The 22,500-nt window shown below is 35.4% G+C and overlaps 2 protein-coding genes across 3 annotated transcripts in view; one reads left to right on the forward strand and one right to left on the reverse strand.

The window, feature by feature from the left end:
- The window catches only part of LOC115213425 (PH domain leucine-rich repeat-containing protein phosphatase 2), a 219,748-nt gene extending 197,473 nt beyond the window's left edge, over positions 1–22,275 (reverse strand). The window contains exon 1 of the mRNA XM_029782395.2: positions 21,930–22,275. Within this exon, the coding sequence (XP_029638255.1) occupies positions 21,930–21,936 (7 nt within the window). The 5' untranslated portion in view covers positions 21,937–22,275. The remainder of the gene's footprint in view (positions 1–21,929) is intronic.
- Positions 1–22,500, forward strand: part of LOC115213426 (collagen alpha-1(I) chain) — a 74,321-nt gene that overhangs the window by 2,689 nt on the left and 49,132 nt on the right. For both annotated transcript variants that reach the window (XM_029782399.2, XM_029782398.2), the window contains exons 2-7: positions 12,736–12,882; positions 14,325–14,338; positions 16,987–17,022; positions 17,856–17,909; positions 19,255–19,323; positions 20,797–20,895. In XM_029782399.2, coding sequence (XP_029638259.1) covers positions 12,736–12,882; positions 14,325–14,338; positions 16,987–17,022; positions 17,856–17,909; positions 19,255–19,323; positions 20,797–20,895 — 419 coding nt within the window. The remainder of the gene's footprint in view (positions 1–12,735; positions 12,883–14,324; positions 14,339–16,986; positions 17,023–17,855; positions 17,910–19,254; positions 19,324–20,796; positions 20,896–22,500) is intronic.

Genomic DNA, 22,500 nt, shown 5'->3' on the forward strand with positions numbered 1-22,500 from the left:
TGAGGAAGTTACTTAAGCAGTGTATAAGTAATAGGAAGTTGGCAATGGAGGCTGGTGGCGGTGGTGGTTGTGGTGGTGGTAGTGATGGCGGTTGTACGCTGTTATATAGAAATTGTATTTAGGATCACGTGACACACTCCACCACACATAAACATACAGTGTTTATAAGTGAATGTACAAACATATACATGTATATAAACGATGCTTGTAAATAGTATACATACACATATTATGTATGTATGTATACAACGCATGTGTGCATATGTATGTATTGATGTGTTAATGAACAGGTGGACAGGTGCACAAATACAGAAAAAGTGTACTCAATACGTCATGCAGAGTGCATATTTATATGACATCAGTTAATGACTCCTCAGACCATTAAACAGACACGTGTGCAATTTTCCAGATGCTCACATATTCATTAATTGGCGAACTTGGCTGTGGGAGCAATTAGCTGCTGTAGCCTATATATATATATATATATATATATATATATATATATATATATATATATATATATATATATATATATATATATATATATATATATATATAATATATAGGCGTGGCTGTGTGTGGTAAGAAAATTGCTTCCCAACAACATAGTTCCGGGTTCAGTCCCACTGCGTGGCACCTTCGATAAGTGTCTTCTACTATAGCCCCTAGCCGACCAAAAGCCTTGTGAGTGGATTTGGTAGACGGAAACTGAAAGAAGCCAAGAAGCCCGTCTAATATATATATGTATATGTTTCTGTGTCTGTGTTTGCCCTCTCCCAATGTTGCAGAGTTTACGTACCCGCAACTTAGAGGTTCGATAGAATAAGTCCTGAGGATCGATTCGTTCGTCTAAAGGCGGTGCCCCAGAATGCCCGCAGTCAAATGACTGAAGCAAGTAAAAATATAGAATATGTATGTATATATATATGTATTATATATATGTATATATATATATATATATATATTATATATATATAATATATATATGATATATATAGATAATATATATAATATATATACATATATTATATATAATATATATATATATATAATATATATAGATGTATAATATAGATATTATATATATATATATATATATATAAGATATATATGTATATATATTGATATATTATATATATATATATATAATATATATATGTATAGATATATAATATATATAATTATATATATATATATATATAATATATATATATATATAATATATATATATATAATACTATATAATATATATATGTATATATATATAATATATATATATATGTATATGTATTAATATATATATATATGTATATACGATATAATATAAATATATGTATGAGTATGTATGTTTATATATATGTATATATAATATATATATATGTATTGTAAATAATATATATATTATATATATATATATGTATATACAAGTATATTCATATATATATGTATGTGTACACATGAATAAGCATATGCATGCATGTATGTATATCTATCTGTTTATATATATGTGTGAGTGTGTATGAGTGATGCGTGTGCATGTGAGCGCGTGCATCAAAATGTAAATATTCGTATATATATATATTCAAGTACCTTTATTATAAATATATGGAAGTGGTGAGCTGGCAGAAACGTTAGCCGGGTGGAATGCTTACCAGTATTTCGTCTGCCTTTACGTTCCGAGTTCAAATTCCGCCGAGGTCGAGTTTGCCTTTCATCCTTTTAGGGCCGATAAATTTTAGTACCAGTTGCGTACTGGGGGTTCGATCTAATCGACTGGCCCACTCCCCCCCAAATTTCGGGCCTTGTGCATAGAGTAGAAAAGAATATATGCAAGTACCTTTATTACTCATACATACATACATACGTACAGAAATTCACACACGCCGTGTGCGCGTCCGTGTGTGAGTGCGCGCGCGCGTCCATGTGTGAGTGTGCGCGTGTGCGCGCGCACGTTATGCGAGTCTGTCTGCGTATGTATGTATGTGTGTGTGCGTGTTTGTGGAAGGAAGCTTGTTACATAATCAAACTTTTACAGTCTAGCTCTATTGAAAGCTGAGTAGTGGGGTTAGTAGGGTATTTAGCTGGGTGAGGGGTTAGTACAGGAACAGAGCTGGTGACAGTGGTGAGTGAAGGGGCCGAATACGCTTGCTGAAGCGGCAGGGGTTGCGGGGTTGGGGAACTGTGCGCTGATGTCTGAATATTGCAGAGTTGCAAGAACGATAAGTAAATTGCGTAGAATTTCAATTCACACCCAAACCACCGGCATCACCACCATCTCTACTACTACTACTACTACTACTACTACTACTACTACTACTACAACCACCATCACCATCATCACCATCGGCGTCACCAGAAACGCTATCACGCTACCTCGAAATGGGAGGAAGGAAAATGAAAAGAAGACGTAGGGAGGAGGAGATGGTGCTGAACTAGAAATTGCGTTAGTCAGCGATTTTTGTTGAAGAGAGGGGGGGTGAGAGAGGGAGTGGGGAGAGAAGGGAAAGAGGAAATCGAGAGTGAAACACACACACGCACACACACACACTTACACAGGCATACACACATGCGCGCATACGCACGTACCCAAGGAGTTGCCATTGTGACTGCTTGTTGGAGGAAGGGGGTAGTTTTAGGGTAACTAGTTCATAAGCACAATGTTCTCAGTTCAAATCAGACTGTATCAAACCATAAAGCCATAGTAATTTTTACTTTTAAATCCCAGATTATTTAGATTTAAAACTCAGAGTATCGACAAAATTGCTAACAGTAAAAGTAAACGATTTAATCTACTGTCTAAACTCTTTACAAATCCTCGTTGAGATTATCTGTTGAAATATTGAGATACTCACATCCTTTTCTTATTTCTTTATTGCCCACTAGGGGCTAAACATAGAGGGGACAAACAAGGACAGACAAAGGGATTAAGTCGATTACATCGACTCCAGTGTGTAACTGGTACTTAATTTATCGACCCTGAAAGGATGAAATGCAAAGTCGACCTCGGCCGAATTTGAACTCAGAACATAACGTTACATCATTAATTCACTCGGGAGAGGCATGGTTATATAACCATTTTATCGCTCCATGCATCTCCTAGTGTGTGTGTGTGGTGTGTGTGTGTGTGTATGTGTGTGTGTGAAAGTGTTTGGTGTATTTCAGAGTGCAGATGGTGGATGAGCGCCAAACACTGCGCCGTCTCTGCAGGTTTTACAGAAAACCCACATAATTTTACCATTAGCAGAAAACAAATGCGGTATCCGAGACGATAATTCCTATTAAATTCTAGATTAAATACGGTTACGTGGTAACCGACAGCAAACTCGTGACGAATATATGCACAAACTAAGGTTTTAGTCTCTTGTCATTGGGCTCAACGACTCGAGATTTATGTGGTTGGACGAGGTACAGGTAGACATGGGCGTAGGATGCCGTGGCTTTCATGCTTTCAGAAACGAAAATGAGTTGGTTACCATTCATATCACCGATTCATATTCCAGAGACATACCCATTACTACTAGACTCCGCTACAGGTGTCTCATTGTCTGTAGAACAACTGATGATACTTCAGGGGTATTACTCAAGTTACTACAACTATTACTTATGGAATAACTTGTTGGCAAGCCGGTGCGTTGAACAAAATGCTTAGCAGCATTTTTTCCAGCTGTGGTCAACTCTTTTTTTTTTTCATCCTTTCGATGTTAATAAAATAAGTACCAGTTGAACACTGGGGTCGATGTAATCGACTGACTGGCCTCCTCCCCAGAAATAGCTGGTCTAGTACCAAATTTCAGGCCTTGTTCTTATAGTAGAAATAATTATTGCACACATTAAAAATAATGTTGTATTATAGCTATCGAATTAATAACCATTCAGTTATACAAATCGAACAGTTCCTTTCTTGAGTTTCACTGATCTTAATCATTTAGAGCTCTGGCGAGCTGGCAGAGTCGTTAGCACACTGCACATAATGCTCAACGGTATTTCGCCAGTCGCTACGTTCTGAGTATCGACTTTGCCTTTCATCCTTTTGGGATCGATAAATTAAGTACCAGTGAAACACTGGGGTCGATGTAATCGACTAGTCCCCTCCCCGAATTTCAGGCCTTGTGCCTGAAGTAGAAAGGATTATTTAGTCCATTTACATAAAATATCTTTATATTTGGTGTTTGTACAGGTGTAGATATAAACGTTCCCGTCCCGTGCTATTAAATAATATATATTTGTGCAAGGCGTCATGCATGATTACGAAGCGAGCTTCTTGATCAACGAACCGTATCTGCATTCTTACACACACACACACATAGCGTGTGTATGTTCCTTTGTGTAATGTATCTGTATTTGTCTATATATATGTACATATACATACATACATTCTATAAATATATATATATGTATATACAAACACATACTCTCATTTTATACACAGTACATAGATGTATCAAACCGCACCCTGGTCTTCACCATCATCAGCATCGCAAGCCTCATCATCATCATCGTCGTCTGTTGACATTAACACGGTCATCGCCACCACCACCACCACCACCACCACCACCACCAGCATCAACAACAATGATATCAACAACAGCAATCTCAACATCTGTTTCTTTCCTCCCCACCCCTGCAATCTCCATTAATCTGATGGAATTTCTCAAGACATATTTGAGCGAGGGATGGAGGTGGGAGTGAAGGTGGGAAGTTGAGGAAGAGAAGACAGATGTGGAGAGACGAAGGAACTTTGTGGTGGCGGTGGTAGTAGTGGTGGTAATAAGGTGATAGTGGTAGTGGTGGTGGTGGTGGTAGTGGCGATGATTGTGGCGATGGTGAAGACTGGTGCAAGTAGTAATGGTGGTAGACGCATGGTCAAAGACCTTCCACCCGTGACCATCCAGTCTCTTATTCCTCTATACAGGAAAACCAGAACCACATCAATCTACGTCTCAATTTTTTTCCTAAGACAACAGTAGGGTGTAATTTGAGGGAAATTTGACTGCTATTTCTAGCAGATCGAGCCACGTTAGCTGGTTATTGTTGGTGGTATTGATAGGAGTGTTGGCGATGGTACTGATTGCGGGGGTGGTGTCAAAAGTGTTGTTGATGATGGTGATGATGATGATAATGGTTTTTGGTCTTAATGCTTATAATAATAACGTTGATGATGGTGGCGGTGGGCAAGATAGTAACAGATGGTCATGATGGTAGTAAAAGTAGTGGTGGCGGCGGCGGCTGTGGTAGTGGTGGTGATGGCAATAAATGATGGTCGACTTTAACACACCATGATGGCGATGGAGATGAAGCTGATGGTAGTAGTTGTGATTTTGATAATGATGCTGTTTCCACTATCCGTAATAGGATTAGAGGAGGTGGCTGTAACAACAACAATAGTAATAGGGGTAGTAGTAGTAGTAGTAGTAGTGGTAGTGTCTGCGTTGGTGGCAAATTGGATGATGATGACAATGATGATGGTAATGGTAATTTTGGTGGTGGTGGTGTTTTAGCGACATCTATGGCTAAGAAACACGCACGCACGCGCGCGCACACACACACGTACTCACACATATATACATACACACTCATACATATATATGTATGATGTATGTATGCATTTATTTATATGCCCATGTATGTGTGTGCATACATACATACATACATACATACATACATACACATACATACACACACACACACACATATATATATATATATATATATATATATATATATATATATGTATATATATATATCAGTGTACATTTAAACACATAAGAGGTGGCCGTAACAGGACATCTGACCCGCTAGAAGGAGTAGTTAAACTCCAACTATTATTAGGGGTAATTTCGAAAGGGAATGAAAAATAAAAACATTTATGGTACCCTGGAATTTATATATATATATATATATATATATATATATATATATATATATACACGCACTCATATGTATGTGTGTGTGTGTGTGTGTGTGTGTGTGTGTGTGTGTGTGTGTGTGTGTGTGTGCGTGCGCACATAGCGGGGTTGGAAAGTTGGAAAGTGCAGTGGATGGCAGTTTGAGCTAAAGAGAAAAACAGAAATGAAGGAAATGGAAGGAGCGGAAAAGGGAAGGAGGGGGGGGGGGCGAAAGAGACAAAAAAGTAAAAAAAAATAAAAATAAAAATAAAAATAAGCAAACCTAAGCGAGAGAGGTTGTGAGATTTCAGACTGAGAGAGCGTGCGGGAGACGGCAAAATTGTGAAAGAAAGGGAGAGAGGGAGAGACAGAGGAGGGGGGGAATGGGGCGAAGGAAAACTGAAAGGAAATGAAGTAGGAGGGGGAGGGGAGGATGGAGAGCCAGCGTGAAGGGGGAGAGAGGAGCGTAAGTAAAGAACTGCAAAATGGGTGTGACGTCATCCGGTTACAGCAAGGGTCTTCTTGAGATTTGTTAAGATTGTGCTGACATTGCGAGAATAACATGCTGACGATGTAGAATTTTAGAAGAGGAAGAAGAAGGAGAAGAAGAAAAAAAAATGTATATCGTCAGCGTATTCTTGATATTTTATTTCCTCTTTTTTTTTTTTTTTTCAGATTTTGTTTCTGATTTTTAAAAAAATAAATTATATTATCCTCCTTTTCCCTTCGTTTATAACAACAACGACAACAACAACAACAACATCAGCCAAAATAATTATTTCTTGATGCTGGTAGGAAGACGCAAATATTTTGATAAGGAAGAATAAAAAAAAAAGAAAGAAAACACATGAGATGCTTTTGCATTCATGCCTTTCTCTTATATATTTATATATATACTCTTTTACTTGTTTCAGTCATTTGACTGCACCCATGCTGGAGCACCGCATTTAGTCGAGCAAATCGACCCCAGGACTTATTCTTTGTAAGCCTAGTACTTATTCTATCGGTCTCTTTTGCTGAACCGCTAAGTTACTGGGACGTAAACACACCAGCATCGGGTGTCAAGCGATGTTGGGGGGACAAACACAGACACACAAACATATATACACACATATATATATACATATATACGACGGGCTTCTTTCAGTTTCCGTCTACCAAATCCACTCACAAGGCTTTGGTCGGCCCGAAGCTATAGTAGAAGACACTTGCCCAAGGTGCCACGCAGTGGGACTGAACCCGGAACCATGTGGTTCGTAAGCAAGCTACTTACCACACAGCCACTCCTGCGCCTATATATATAAATTTATATTGTACTTGAAGTAAAATAGCCTCAACAGAAAACGGAAAACGTATCCATTAGAGACCATCCAGTTTGAAGTCGTTCCACTTCACATAAACTATTTAGTGCTCTCAGACAATAACAGTAATCTATAAGCAAGGCAAAATAAAATGTTGTTTTTTTCTTTTCGAGAAACTTCTAGGAAAAAGTAATGATAATATTTCGATTGCAGATTTTATTCGGTTGGTGCATAATTAACGACCGTTTTATAATTTAATTCATAATTTAAGTTTTATTAATTATGCGTCAACCCAATATATTAAAATTTTATACACTTAAGTTATGATTTTTTTTTTCTGAGACGAAACTTTCGGTCAATCAATTTTTAATAATTTCAACGAAACACCCGTTCATTTCTTTGCGGCTTTAATCTCTTACAAAAACGATTCACATTTTCTTTTTAGGGACTTTATTGTAAATAAACGTCTTTTAGTACTGTTCTCGCTACTAGGGTAGAAAATTGGTATTATTTCCAATGCATTTTCGTCGCACAATGTAAAAAAAGAAAAAAAATGCAACTTGATGTTAGTCTGATGAAGCGCCACTCCAATATTTTGATATAAGGTAATACATACATTGCGTAACATTTTCACGCGGAATCACACACATACAATGAGGCAAAAAGAACTATAACTAAAATCAAAGTTGTGTTATATTCATTCTTCGTCTTGTAACATACACACACACACACACATGTATGTATGTATGTATGTATGTATGAATGTATATATATATATGTATATATATATATATATGAGTATGTATGTATGTATGTATATATATATATATACACATATATATATACATACATGTATATATGTGTATATATATATATTTCTATATATATATATTATATATATAATATATATATTATGTATATATTATATCTATATATATATTATTGATGTATATATATATAGATATATATATATATATATATATATATATGATATATATATATATATGATGGCGTGTGGGTAAATAGCTTGCTTACCAAGCACATGGTTCCGGGTTCATTCCCACTGCATGGCACCTTGGGCAAGTGTCTTCTGCTAAAGCCTCGGCCGACCAAAGCCTTATGAGTGGATTTGGTAAACGGAAACTGAAAGAAGCCCGTCGTATATGTATATATATATATATATATATATATATGTATGTGTTTATGTTTGTGTGTCTGTGTTTGTCCTCCCAGCATTGCTTGACAACTGATGATGGAGTGTTTACGCCCCTGTAAATTAGCGGTTCAGCAAAAAGAGACCGATAGAATATGTACTAGGCTTACAAAGAATAAGTCCTGGAGTCGATTGCTCGATTAAAGGCGGTTGCTACAGCATGGGCGCAGTCAATGACTGAAACAAGTAAAAGAGTAAAAGAGTATATATTATATATATTATATATAATATATATTATATAATATTATATATATATATATATATATTATATATAATGTATTGTGTGGGTGTGTGTATCTCTCTGTGTATATAAAACACAGAATAAAGATAGATAGATATATTATTCCACATTTAGATTTGGCGGATTGTATGTAAATTTTCATCTATAGCCCACTCTACACGCAAGCATGCACACACACACACACACACCACACAGGCGCACATACACATGCGCGCGCACGCACTATTTTAAGTAATGAAGAAAGAATTTCATTATGTAAGATGTTTCATTAATATATGGTATGTAAATAACTTAATAAATACTTTAAAACTCCCATATGTATGCATGTACGTACGTATGTATGTGTGTGTGTGTGTGTGTGCATATATATGTATGTAGGTATTTTTGTATTATCTATGTATGTGTGTGTATGAATGTGTGTATGTATAATGTGTATGTTTGTCTCTAGGGCTATATGTATAGGTGGTCATTTGGCACAGTCGCTGGAACGTCTGAGAGATTGTTTTGCGGTATTCGTTTCAACTTTCTAATCCCACGGGAACCAACACGTCCCTTCATTCATTCAGGATCGGTAAACATAGAACCACCCCCACATTGTGGTCGATGGTTCTTCTACTTCTCTCTCTCTCTCTTCCTCTTTTCTATCTGTTTATCTCTCTCTGGAAGAAATCTGTCGTACTTAGACCGAGAGAGATAAGGACTCCATCAAATCTAAGAATGTCCAAGATACGCCCTATATCATGATGGTATCCTTACAACTCCATCGCGGTGCTGAAAACCCAAGGCAAGGCATATATATAATGTATGTATGTATGTATGTATGTATGTATGTATGTATTATGTATGTATGTATGTATGTATGTATGTGCACACCTTTGAATGCAGTGTATAACAGAAGGTTTACAAATCTAACGGAGGCTTCAAAAGACATCTTAAGATCCACAAAGATCAGAACTTATCTGCAGCTCTTTGTGGTCCAAATCGGAGGTGCAATCTATGTGGGTGTCTTTTCAGAACATTGTCCGGTTTAAAAAGCCACATCAGATGGTTCTAAGGTGTAGGTACAGGAGGTGGTCAAACTCTGCATAAAGAATAGACAACCACCACATGTATGTATGTATGTATGTATGTATGTATGTATGTATGTATGTATGTATGTATGTATGTATGTATGTATGCTTGCATGTGTATATGTAATCATGTATGTATATTTGTACGAATATGAATGCATGTATATATATATATATATACTAATGTGTATGGCGAAACTGGCCTTTAGTTACGAACCAATCGCACCGCTGAGCCGCCAATGACGTCCAACTTCTTAAGACTGCTGCCCCAATGAATATTAATATAACAGAATAATCTCGTTTTCCATTTGGACACTTTCCTTATCTTTTTTTTTTTTTAAGCGGAATTACTTCTGTCAGATAATAAAAGCAGTTGTATCCTGTACTGCAATGCTCCCTGCATATTTCTCCCTAAAATGTTCTAATAGTAGCTGTTGTCTGGACCCGTCCATCATCTTTTTATTTAGCTATCTTTTTTAGTAGCTATTTTCTGAACTTCCAATAATTTAAAGTTGGTCTCAGAATAAGTTCAGAAAAGATCAAGACGCCATGTTTAAAAAAAAAAATCCTAATTCATTATTTTCTGTTTATTCGTTACCATTATTACCATATAAGATTACTGGAAATATTTTAGTCAATCCCATGATAATAATAAGTCATAATAGATACTAGGGACATAGTTAAGATGGCGTATAGTTCGACCAAATGGTTACTTTTGTAATGTTACAGAGTGGAACTCTATGCAATGGCTTGTAGCTATGTATGTTTGTGATTTTAATGTTTCTGCTACACAGGTGGAGGTGTCTTAACTAAAACACTGATTTCATATAAAATCAATGTTCTGTATCAAGTTAGCGCTGTTTGTCTCTTTCTCTTAGAAAATTAACTGAGAAGTTTTTTGTGATTTCTCGGCATAAATTACTTACGGCTAGTACGAAGAACATCATTATAGAAAGATTGCACCCCCATCTCTCTCTCTTATTTTTCACATATCTAAATGTAGTTTTAGGACGCCTATCCATTTGTAACGTATTTTGTTTCATATAAAACAGACTTTTCAATGGCGGAGCTATTTAGTATTAGATATATACCAGCTAATTGTACCTGACTTTGTATATCAATAACTTCATTCTGAGCTACCTAGTTGTACATATAACCCTTACCCCACAAAAAACCCCTGGTGTTGACTGAAAGAAAACTAATACGCCTTCAACTTTCCTTTCTGGCTTAAAGTGTTTCCTGGATTCATAAATTTTAATAGGTGGTTCACACTTATATTGATGATTTCTTTTAGAGTGTTTTTATCCATAACGTCCTACTCTATCATCAATTCATTAGAATATAAACAAGGGCTCCTGTAGCAGAAAACTGCTTTATTATTTATAATAAATATGTCACTAGACATTGTTGAAATCGTCTTTGTGGCTGTCTTTCCAATTTTTCATATACACAAACAGTTGTTTACGTTCTGGATATAATTTTGACATCAACCAAACTATTTTTCTAAATGCGTTGATATATAGTCGTCGTTTCGCTAGCGTGTGAATTTTGGATTTTAGTACTGTTATTGTTTAGAATGTAGCTATTATCAATTTGCATGAAAACGTCTATGTATTTAGAGCTCATGGCAGTAAAAATTCTCAGCTTTAAAGCTAACTGCCACGACTTTTACTAAATATAGAATATAAGGCGGCGAGCTGGCAGAAACGTTAGCACGCCGTATTTCGTCTGCCGTTACATTCTGAGTTCAAATTCCGCCGAGGTCGACTTTGCCTTTCATCCTTTCGGGGTCGATTAAATAAGTACTAGTTACGCACTGGGGTCGATATAATCGACTTAATCCGTTTGTCTGTCCTTGTTTGTCCTCTCGGTGTTTAGCCCCTTGTGGATAGTAAAGAAATAGGTATTTCGCCTGCCGTTACGTTCTGGGTTCAAATTCGGCCGAGGTCGACTTTGCCTTTCATCCTTTCGGGGTCGATTAAATAAATACCAGTTACTTATGTTTAGCTCCATGAGGGCAATAAAGAAATATAAATATAGAAGAGTTGATTCTTCAATTAATCATTAGATGTGATTGCATTTGTAACTTTGTGCCTTTTATTTGTTTGTATAAAATTGATAACGTTCAAATAATTGCTCAGTTTAATTGCTCACTAAATTCACACTTCTTGCGCTCAGTAAAGGCTTTTTATGGAAATCAGTTTCATTGTAAAATAACTTAATTTCGGTTATTCTAGGAGTATTTCCATATACTCAACCGATGGATGGATCCTCTTATAACGTTCGAAACAAGACAAGTAGACTTTATAGCATGATTAGACACATCGACTATAGACTAGCCTGTTACTTTGGGGGTTTAGAAAGAACACTAATAGTTCTGGATTTTCCTAATAAAGGAGAAAGAAAGAAATAGTTACAAAGATATTTAAAAATACAAAACAGTAAAAAGAAATAATTTGGATTAAAATATTCGGGCGTTAAAAGAAATTTCCAACAATCCCTATTTTAGTTGTTATTCACCTTAGGGAACATATTTCAATAGGACTCCATTGCACTGCATTCAGATTTCACTAAGATTGACTTCAAATTTTAAACGCACGATATTGTTGAATATAAAATTTAATACCATTCTCCTTTGCAATAATCGCGTGCGTTCGGCGTTAGAAAGCAACTAATATATTTTTGTAATGAACGCTGATTGCAAGGGATAAACTCCTGCGACTGGGTTTCAATTCTCGCTTGATTCATGTGCACCTTAATTACGTTCTTAATGCCTCGATGAAAAACCTGAAAGTCGATATTTTCCGTAAGTTAGAATCTTTATGCTTAGTCAAAATTAACTACCTTTTTGTGATGCGGACAAATTTACGGAAAAGTAAGTTTTCTGAGAAACGAGCTGGTTTCGATTCCCAGTCGAACCATGTGAAATCATGTTTTCTACCTTTAAAATAAGAATTCTTTGTGCTAATAACAAATTTATCAGTATTCCTGACAAACGTAAAGTTATCTTTGTTCTTTATTTCAGAAATGACCAGTAAACTTGAACTATCAGGCTGCTACTTTAGCGGACGTTTTTTTAAAGATGGTGATACGTGGGAACAAGACGAATGTTCTATCTGTACTTGTACAAATGGTGAAGTGTCTTGTGACACCCGTGAAGGTTGCGACGTTGGTAAGTTATGGCGTTTTTATCACCAGAAAACTCATCATTATTTCATATACACAAAAGAGATCAGACTGTTGGAAATTATTATTATTATTATTACTATCAAGGCGGCGAGTAGCCAGAACACGCTAGACAAAATGGTTAGCAGCATTTCGTCTGTCTTTACGTTCTGAGTTCAGATTCCGCTGAGGTCGACTTTGCCTTTCATCCTTTCGGGGTCGAAAAATAAGTAAAATTGTATACAGGAGTCGATGTAATCGACTTATACCCTCAGCCCCAAACTACTGGCCTTGTACCAAAACTTGAAACCATTATTGTTATTATTATTATCATTATCATCATCAATACTTCGAGCTCCCACAATCGCTAGCATGTTGAATAAAATGCTTAGTGGCATTTCGTTCGTCTTGATGTTCTGAGTTCAAATTCTGCCGAGGTGTACTTTGCCTCTCATCCTTTCGTGGTCGATAAATTTGTATCAGTGGAGTCTTGGGATCGATGCTGTTGAATGCTCCCTACAAAATTTCAGGCCAAGGCGGCGAGCTGGCAGAAACGTTGGCACGTGGGCAAAATACTTCGCAGCGTTTCGTCCGTCTTTGAACGTTCCGAGTTCAAATTCCGCCGAGGTCGATTTTGCTTTTCTTCGTTTTGGGTTCGATGAAATAAGCTGAGCGCTAGGGTCCCTTAAAACCGCATTCAAGATATAACTGTTAGTGAAGGAAAAAGGTCGCACCAGTACAAGACCGTTACTTTGTTTATCAATTCCATAAGGATTAAAATTAAAATCGAACCCAGCCATACTTGAACTCAGACCGCGGAAGACCGAATAATTACTCTGACGACTTAGCCAGTCGGTTACCTTAATACATTAATGCATTACACACACACACACACACACACACACACATACATACACACTACAATCATATATACACACATATATACATATATACATACACACACATGTACATACAGGAGTGAGCAAAAATAGACATACAGTTGTTGAATGAATGATTTTTTCATTTCTCTGTTTCTATGATTCTATACTGTATATCTACTTTTGCCCACCCCTGTATAATCGCGCGCGCGCACACACACACACACATGCATGCATACATACGCATGCTCATGTGCGCACGCGCGTACACGCACACACACACATACAGATACACATTCTGAGTTCAAATCGAGCCGGGGGTCAACCTACCCTTTTAATCCTCCAAGAGTCGAAAAAATAGGTACCACACGAGGTATTCAGGACCATCTGTAATCGACTTGTCCCTACCCCCAATAAAATATGGGTAGGAGACAACGTACTTCTACGCACAGAAAAATCAAACTATTGATACAACCAGCATTCATGTCTAGAGAAAATTGAAGAATAACATAAAAATTAAGCGTCTATGTATATTAATCGTCTTCTTTTCTTACCTTTTGTTTCACTTCAGATAAGACTTCAGCGGTAAGAGAAATGGCTATCTTTAATTCGGAATGTCTTCACTATGTTGATTGATATCATTTACTCTCTCTAATTATATTCCAGAGCATGTTTAGATTGATGTTACTCTCACTCAGTGAAAATACCTGGAATGTATACAAACTCTCCTTAATGGCTCTCTCTCCCTCTCTCTCTCTCTCTCTCTCTCTCTATTTTTTTTCTCGATTTTCTCTCGATCTGAACCTCTCTCTCTACCCTAACCTTTTCGACTCCCTTCTCTTCCTCTCCTTCTTGAAGTACTTTTCATTCTCTCTCTCAGTCTATCTATCCTTTTTATTTTTAATTAACAGAAATTATAAAGTGACTCAAAGTCTGAGAGTTTCGTGCATGCAACAATTAAAAGAAGTACATATACTCATGTTTTGAGTTCTATTTAGCCTTTTGAACTTCCAAAGCTATATACATATAAAGAAGAAAATGTTTGGAGGTCTTTATCATAGAACACAGAAAGACAATATTTATATTTTTAACTAAGCACCAACCGGTTATATATACAGAATAGAGGTCGCTCCATCTTGTCTCATCTAAGACGTGCGTACTTCATTGGATTACGGTGACATACCAATGTAAGTCACCCCCTAAAGATCCGTAATTAATCTATTCAGTGATAGGCCTGAGCAAGATGACTTGAATCTGTTTCAACCGCAAATTTTATACCGGAAGGCTTTCTCATAAGCTTCTCTAATGAAATAAGAATATGCCCAAAACATATCCAAAGTTGTCCCCTTCCTTGTCAGAAAAATCAAGAGATATCAGTCACTGACCAATATTTTCATATAGAATTTCTTCACTGCAGTATCACCTTAGGGATCTTTCACAAAGTTTAACTGCAATCCAACTATCTGTCCTAGATTTAGGTCCTATGAAGCTTTTAGTTGCAATTTCAGCTGGGATTACTTATTATCTATCCCGGCCGCAGTCGTATCTCTTGCTAATGTCTTTCTTAGTCTTTCACTTAACTAAATTTATGCCTGTCTATCGCTCCTTATCTACTTCTTTCTAACCCTTTTTATTTACTTCTGTTTGTATCATTTCATTCCTTTTTCTCTTTCACTATTTGCATTGAAAAACCTTAGTTAATAAACTTCCATTCCATAACCTCTGTTAACTGGAAATACTAAATAATAACAGAATGTATATGACTAAACATAACACTGCGCAGAATATATATTCATGTCAGTCATTTGAGTAATTACGTAATTGGAGATATAGATAAATAGATAGGTAGGTGGATATATATACTGATAGAGAAGTAGGTAGGTAGATGAGTAGATAGGTAGGTAGAAAGACAGCTAGATAGATAGACAGACAGATAGATGTACAGATAGACAGACAGACAAACAGACAGACAACCAGACAGACAACCAGACAGACAAACAGATAGAAAGCTAGCTGGCTAGATATATAGCTTTACCATTTGGTTGTGAAGCTAGATAAAGTTCACGAGAAGTTGGTCTTGAAATCTCTGATTGGCCTGATTTCATCACTTGCACTTATTCAAGCTACTCAAATAATAGCACTTATAGCTCTGTATATATATTCTTGAGGTCGTCTGCCAAATTTAAAGTGACACTTGCAAACGCATGATCTATTAATTAATAAGTACAGTTTTACATTAGCCATATCAATAAATATTAACATTAACCATCTACTAACTTAATAAACCTCACTAAGATTTTTTGTTTTATTTCACTCAGGATTTCATTTAGTCTTGGTCATTGTCTTAACTCTCTTGAAAGTCCAGAGACATATGCATGTGCACACATGTATACGCGAAAGCGCATAAACGCAGGAACATGCACGTGTGTTTATAAATGCATATGGAAGACTATTTCATAACGTTCTACAACATTACCTGTGATTCTGTGAAACAACTGTGCAACAGTTGCATTGTGGCCTGAAAAAAAAAATCCTTGGTTCTTGATTGATGGTCGCCTAATTTAAATTATAGAAATACGCGCATTAAATGTTATAACCACCTCTCTTCACACACACACACACACACACACATACACACACACCGCTTTGGTAAACTTGATTCAAAGCTTGATTCAAAGCTCAAATAAAATACTTGACTACTCACAGCTCAAAGTCGCGGAATCAAAGCGCTGTTATCACAAGATTGAAACACTTTTAGTTTGAATGTAAAAGTACAAATCACATAATGGCATTAATTACAATTTTTATCTTTTTGCATGTATAATATGTATGTATGTACTAACATAAGTAGTTGTATGTCTAGTATGTATATACTGACTGTATATATAACATAAGGAAAAGCATTTTTTGTTTCCGTACGGATATATCTAAAATAAGGATTGCGTGTAGGATAAATTTTCACTCCACCACCCCATATAAACGAATAAAGAAAAAGAGATTTAATACGAATATGTTGGTTGAGTGAACCAAAAGAAATTTTATCTAATGGATATTAGTTCATAATTATACAGATTAATGAAGCGTGTGAACAATGATATATTTAAAATTATCAGAGACTTATGCTACTAAAAACGAAATTGTTTAAATGCAAAGTTTATTTAAAGAATAAAGATGTTTTCGTAAGAATTTTTTCAAATTGTTTACCTTAATTTTCAAATTTCTTTTCCGATTAGGCTGAAGGCCCTGATCAGCAGACTGTCTACCGTTCTGTAAGTGGTATTTTTACTATTCTTCAGTATAAATTGGTTTTCTCTTTCATATATATATATATATATATATATATTATATATATGGTGTAAATATTTGGTTTAAAATCCTCTGGATAGAGAAAGTCGAAGGCTGCCTTTTTCTATTGAAAGGATTTTTTTTTAAACCAACCATTAACACCCTATTATTTATAGCATTCTCTACTTCGAATTCAGAGTGAAAAACAAAGTATTCACGTTCTCTTGAAGTATCTAAATTCAATTGGTGTGAACGATGTATACAAAGTTATTTCTTTTCTTTTTACAAATGAGAAAAGTACGAAAATTGGTTTGAAAAAAACCCCAAAGAAATGTTTCCTTGATTACGTAAAATATCTATTTTTACTTTGTTATTTAAGTAATCATTTTCAAATGTTAGCAATCACTACTCTTAAATCACTAACTATTTCGTGAATTATTATTGAAGTTGAAACGAAAAAAAAAGTTTAATAGCCATCAGTCATTCCAATAATCTTTGGAAGAAAGATGAAAAATGAGACTTTCATTTCACAAAAGATTATTTCCGATATTCTTGACAGGTATCGAATTTGGATCAAATATCGATCCAAAGATGGCTTTAAATATGTTCTTTCGTAGTGTCTTAGTGTTTGTTTTGGTGAATTTCAGAGTCAGCAATGACAGACTATTTTATTATTTGCCATATTCTATAGCCTGACTATATCAAACAATAAAACTATAGCGAGTAAACCAAAAGGAATAATGAATGTTCTTATTTATTTATTTATCTATTTTTCTGCGTAACTCATTTAAAAAAAATAATCTGAATTTTTTCACAGGGACCACCTGGAAACCAGGGACCAGAAGGAGTTCCCGGAAGACAAGGAGAGAGGGTAAGAATTTATTTTATTCGTTTTTATTTAGGTCCTAATAAGTGTTTATCACCAAATACAAGACAATTAGAATACATTTTTTACTATAAACACTATTACAAATGTACTACTTGCTCTTAATTAAAAGCCTGAGACATATTCATTAGCGACCACTTCATTAAAATACCGAGTCAAAGTTATTTCCCAAGTCATTCAAATCTTTATTTAGATGGCTAGAATAATGGAATATAGGTTACATATAGTGGTGAAGCACTATCTCCTTAAAAATCCAAAAGGCCACTGAAACAATTTCTGGTGAAATCTGCCTCCATTTAAATGATTGAAACTTTTGCTATATTGTTGGTATGTTGTCTTTGGCCTGTAACTTTTGAAGCACTGAAGCAATTCAAAGCGCACGTGTAGATTGAAAGAAGATTAATGCAAAACTTGCCGGTTTGATATATTTTCACCTCATAGCAACTTAACTGAAAATTGCTTAAAAGCAAACAAAATATTAGATTTGAGGTTTGTAATGATTTTATTGAGGAAAATGCTGTATGTAACTTAATCAAGCGATTCTGTTTTCTGAGAGATTCGGAGCTAAGGAAATTGATGTAAGGAAATCTTGATAATTAAATTTGCTACTGTTGATTTGTTAATTCAATTTGAAATGACTTTTATAAAATTATTTTTAATTTCTTTGCAACACTTATAAACATAAAACATGATTGAGTCACGGAAAGCTAATACTAGGAAATATTTGAATATTGTAACTGTAGAAGAAATTATTGAAACAAAGTTGGTTTCAATAGCGATTAGTATTTGCAGTTTAATATTGAAAAGTGTTGCAACTTTGAAAAGTATGAAGTATCGGGTTTAGGGCTGAAGATTCGTGAATTACAAGCCGGTCACCAGCGTGGACAAAGTAATGATTAGGTCAGCACTGTTCCGTTTACCTTGTTGTAAAGTGGAGAGAAAGAGAAACGGACGACGAATAGCTCAGTGCCTGGGTGTCGAACTGAATAAAAGCTGACGATGACCAGTTTGAAGGTTTACAATACTGAGATCCAATCCTATCCTTTCACATAAGAATACATACGTGAAAGAGAAAAACGGTTGATCGCTTCAAACAGTTTGAAAGAACACATTCCTAGCAAGTGTGTATTACATACACTAACAACTGTACACAGATAACACGCAAACATGTGAAGGAACTTTTGAAATGTGAGACACCTACAACTGTCGGCGTCACAGCGAAAGAGGAAATCTACAGTAATAGTGACATTAGACGCCATCACGATAATAATAATAATAATAATAATAATAATAATAATAACAACAACGATAATTTTTGTGATTTTTCAAGGGTGATTCCGGATCTGATGGTCAGAATGGAGTCCCAGGACCACCAGGACCTCCAGGTGAAGTCAGCCAGGTAAATAAATTTTCACAATATTATTTGATACAAAAAAGAAAGAAAGAAAAATTACATCCTTTCATAGATGTATAATAGAAACAACTGTAAATTAATTATCGAGTAAATACGATTAATTTTCAAAATTGAGCTTTTTCCATTCACAACGAGGTATTTATAATTATTTGTCCAGTTCTGTTTCTATTCTCAATTTTGAATTATAGTTTTTTTTTTTTAGAAAATGTTTTTAAAAAATCCCGATATTAAGTTCCATATTACTCGCTGTCTTTGTTTCTCAGCTCGGTCCCCAAGTTAATTACGTCTGTAACCTGACCCTAGTTCCCTGCTATATCCGCTTTTTATCATTTACCATTTGAGTGCCACGTCTTTTCCTCTTCGCTTCCCTATAAATTTTATCCCATGTGCGGCGCTTATCTATCTATCTATCTCTCTCTCTCTCTCTCTCTCTCTCTCTATCCATCTATCTCTCTCTCTCTCTCTCTCTCTCCCCAATTTATTGCGTCATAAGTAGTTTACTATCTTCAATATATTTACTTGCACTCATTTGAAATTATTCGCGCCAGTGTTGAGTAGAAAAGTACAATGTCCTAATAATAAATAATTCACTTGTAATCTTTTAATGACTTTTCTCCCATTCGTATAGACTAAATACTTACTACATATCTTTTTTTTATAACTTCAATTCTCAACCCAACTCTCATTAGTTGAAATCTTAAACTCTCTATTTTATCCCTCGGGGATGATAGTAAGAGATTAAAAAAAAAAATTCTCTTTCAATTAAGCATACGATTGGTTTATTCCAACGTTTGATGAAAAGGGAGATATTACAAGATTAATAGCTGTTGGGTGTAACGGAAGTAATATTATCTCCTCTTCCCCCAACTAAATCAATTTGTCTCAACTAGTCTCTTATTACCAGACTCGAAAAAAAAAATGTGTAACAAGCTTTCACTAAATATAGCAAAGGAAATATGCAAACGAGTACAGCGATATTATAAACATTGCTAAATCTAGTTCGGATTTCGCGTCGCCATAAATAGTAGCTTTCTTATTTACATTTTAAACGCCTGTACAATTCTTGGAGAAAGGACTAGTTTTATTTACGGTTTTATATCTATTTTTATTTCTGAGAAATCTGTTTCCTGATCATTGGAACAAATTTCTCTTAAGACGTGGATCTTATTACTGAATGCAAAAACAAAAAAGAAATAAAGAAAAGGAAAACAAACATAATTAGTGATATAATTAAACATGGCACTTTCTTCAGAATAGCGAAATCAATAAGTCTACTTTATATCCTGTAATTTCACTTACTTACCCATTCAGCAAATTCTATAGCTATTTCTAGTAAGGATTTATTTCAAAACTAAGAAAGAATGTACTGTCTCCCGTCTGCATTATATGATTTTAACAAACAATTGCGTAAACATGTCTAGCGGACGATTTTGCATTTCCTTTCTGCTGTTGTTACAGAATGCTGCCGCTGCATATAAACAATACCAAAACAATATGCAAAACGACAAAGCAGGAACTGGATATGCTCGGGGACCAAACTATCTTCAAGCTCGTGTCGTAAGTATATAATTTTTACTACATCATGTTCACTAACTCTAACGAACCGTCGAACAAGAAGTAAAAACTCGGTATACCATATCCTCTCATGCAGTTTCGATACTTGATTATTGCATTTATCAATTTTTTTCACGCTACTAATTTCCTTGGCAAGGGGATAAATGTCTAGATATCTCATTTACACCTTTTTTTTTTTTTCAAATCCCCAACTCCAAAAGACACAACAGATATTTGTAGCAACATCGCTTAAATAAGAGTAATTTTGTATGGATTTCTCAAGAAAGGAATCAACACACATATACACCGCTATATTTGTACGAAGGTCCGCATCTTGGTTGTCATAGTCACATGAAAATGGCTGGAGGTTTGCAGCAACATTGAGACTATAACAATCCGGATGAGTAACGGAGTCGCTAGCATGAAAAAGCGGTGTTTACTTCAGCTAGCACTAACAGAATTAAACTTCCGGTGATCATATATCGGTTCCAGAAAGTAAAAATTTTACTTCATTTGCATTACTTTGGTTTTGAAAAAAGGTTAGAATGGCACACAGTAGCGTTTGGTCATTTCACCATAAGTGTAAGACATGTATCTATGTAATAAATTAATATTTATAGCCAATTAATTTTTAACATTACAAATTAATGTAAACCTAGTTGTATGATGAATGTTTATATAACACGTATGAGTGTGTGTGTCTGTGTAATGTATGTATGTGTGTATGTTGGTACGTATGGATGCATACTTGTATGCATGCAAAAATCTGGTTTATGCGTCTGTATCTACGTGTATGATGTTAATATATTTGTGCACGTGTATGTAACAAGAGTATATCTGTAACCATATACATACATGTATATCAATCACTCACTCAATCAATCAATCAATCAATCTATCTATCTATCTGTCTATCTATCTATCTGTCTATCTGTCTGTCTATCTGTCTGTCTGTCTAAATACACATGCACACATACATACATACATACATACATACATACATACATACAATTGCTCAATGATTTTTAGATTCCTACCTGTCATCACGTTTTCGTCGGTAACACTTTTTCGACGATGAAGATAATTTTACTTCTGAGCATCGCTGTTTCACTGATCTAATGCAGTACGGGGTTAATTTATCGTTGGCTCCTCCGATGTGAACGTCATATAATACCAGAAATTCATTTTGGTGGAGGACAGAAAAATTTACCTCGTCATCTCGCTTGTTTACTACGTAGTGCTGTATCCGGAGACAAGTAATTCAAGGGAAGTAACTCTGCATTACTCTACTAAAAATCGAATGTTGTTGATTTGTACTGAAAAACAGAAAACAGTGGAATATTTGATTTAAATTTGTTAGAGGATGCTGAGCAGTCATGGTTGGGTGGTGAATGGTTCCACTAAGCGGTATGTTGAGCAAGTGTCTTCAGTCATACTTTCGTATCAACTAAATGTTTGTGAGAGAAATTTAGTTTACGGAAAGTGTTAGGTCGTCGAAGGCATAGTTCTGGTTCTTGGATGATAGGTATAATCAGTCACCTGATTTAAAACCCGACACCTGAGTGCTTTATGCATCTGGGGTAGTGCAAATATCTATTCTGAGGTTAA

Source organism: Octopus sinensis, linkage group LG6, assembly GCF_006345805.1.
Source record: "Octopus sinensis linkage group LG6, ASM634580v1, whole genome shotgun sequence".
Lineage (NCBI taxonomy): Eukaryota > Metazoa > Mollusca > Cephalopoda > Octopoda > Octopodidae > Octopus > Octopus sinensis.